Raw genomic sequence first — 1828 nt, forward strand, 5'->3', positions numbered from 1 at the left:
CCGACAACTGAAAAAGGCAACGGTAAAGAATCGTTATCCTTTACCTCGAATTGATGATTTTTTTAATCACTTACATGGTTCGTCGGTATATTCGAAGATTGATTTGAAGTCCGGCTACCATCAATTGAGAGTAAGAGATGAAGATGTAACGAAAACTGCTTTTCAAACGAGGTATGGTCACTTTGAGTTTATTGTAATCCCGTTTGGTTTGACGAATGCTCCAGCGGTATTTATGGGTCTTATGAATCGAGTGTTTCAGAAATATCTTAATGATTTCGTTATCATATTTATTGATGATATTCTGATTTATTCCAAGAACCTATGTGATCATGCTGACCATTTGAGAACAGTTTTAAAGAAGTTGAGAGCCAAAATACTGTATGCAAAGCTATCAAAATGTGAGTTTGGGTTGCAAAAGGTGGTATTTCTCGGTCATATTATATCCGGAGACGGTATTTTGGTTTATCCGAGTAAGGTTGAAGCAGTGATCAGTTGGCCTAGACCGACGTCTGTACCAGAGATACAAAGTTTTATGGGTTTAGCAGGTTATTATCGTCGCTTTATCAAATATTTCTCGAGTATTGCCAAACCTATTACTCAACTCACGCAGAAAAATGCCCCATGTATCTGGACTGAAGCTTGTGAAGACAGTTTTATTGAATTGAAGAAGAGGCTGACAAGTGCACTAGTCTTGATTATTCATTCAGGTACTGGTTATTTCACTCTTTATTGTGATGCTTCTCACAAGGGACTAGGATGTGTGCTGATGCAGCGAGATCATGTTGTTGCTTATGCTTCGAGACAGTTGAAGCCACATGAGACAAGATATCCAATTCATGATCTTGAATTGGCAGCCATCGTCTTTGCATTGAAGATATGGCGTCATTATTTGTACTGTGAGAAGTTCAAAATTTATTCTAATCATAAGAGTTTGAAATATCTGTTTACGCAATCTGAATTGAACATGAGACAACGAAGATGGTTAGATTTGTTGAAAGACTTTGATTGCGAAATCAAATATTATTCAGGAAAATCAAATGCTGCTGCAGATGCCCTAAGTAGGAAGGTATGTGCTTTGTCCTTATCTACTGTAGGTGTATCTCATTTGATTGAAAATTGTTGCACCTCTGGATTAACATTTGAGACAGATATGAGGCCTATTCAAGTTTGTGCGATTTGAGCTGAGCCTGAATTATTGATTCAAATCAAGGATGCACAGAAGGAAGATCAGGGTATTCAGAAATCAGTTGAAATGGTTAAGTCTGGACATCAATCTGAATATAAGGTCAGTGCTGATGATATTTTATATGTGAACAACCGACTTGTTGTTCAAAATGTTTCTGATCTGAAACAGCTGATATTGAAAGAAGCGCATTGTAGTAAATACAGTATTCATCAAGGTGGCAGGAAAATGTATAATGATTTGAAGAATCATTACTGGTGGAAACATATGAAATCAGATGTCACTGAATACGTGTCTAGATGTTTGAATTGTCAACAAGTGAAGGCAGAGAGAAAGAAGCCTGATGGTCTGTTACAGAGTTTGCCAATTCCTGAATAGAAATGAGATCACATTTTTATAGACTTTGTGACGAAGTTTCCATGATCATCCCGAGGTTGTGATGCAATTTGGGTGATCATTGATAGGTTGACGAAATCATCTTGTTTTATTCCATACCGAATGACATATCGACATGACCAGATGACATATTTATATGTCAAAGAAGTGATAAAATTGCACAGAGTGCCTAAGTCGATTGTATCTGATCGCGACCCTCGATTTACATCGCACTTTTGGCATAGCCTATAGCAAGCTCTAGGTACTCGT

General features: G+C 37.4%; 1 protein-coding gene across 1 annotated transcript; it reads left to right on the forward strand.

Annotated features, from left to right (window-relative positions):
• Positions 1 to 532: 532 nt before the first annotated feature.
• LOC140872044 (uncharacterized) lies at positions 533 to 1561 on the forward strand. The gene is made up of 3 exons (XM_073274780.1): positions 533 to 707; positions 1029 to 1066; positions 1211 to 1561. Exons 1-3 carry the CDS (start codon positions 533 to 535, stop codon positions 1559 to 1561), a joined length of 564 nt encoding a protein of 187 aa, XP_073130881.1.
• Positions 1562 to 1828: the final 267 nt, after the last annotated feature.

The sequence above is a fragment of the Henckelia pumila genome, unplaced genomic scaffold, assembly GCF_033568475.1.
Source record: "Henckelia pumila isolate YLH828 unplaced genomic scaffold, ASM3356847v2 CTG_461:::fragment_3, whole genome shotgun sequence".
In the NCBI taxonomy this organism is placed as follows: domain Eukaryota; kingdom Viridiplantae; phylum Streptophyta; class Magnoliopsida; order Lamiales; family Gesneriaceae; genus Henckelia; species Henckelia pumila.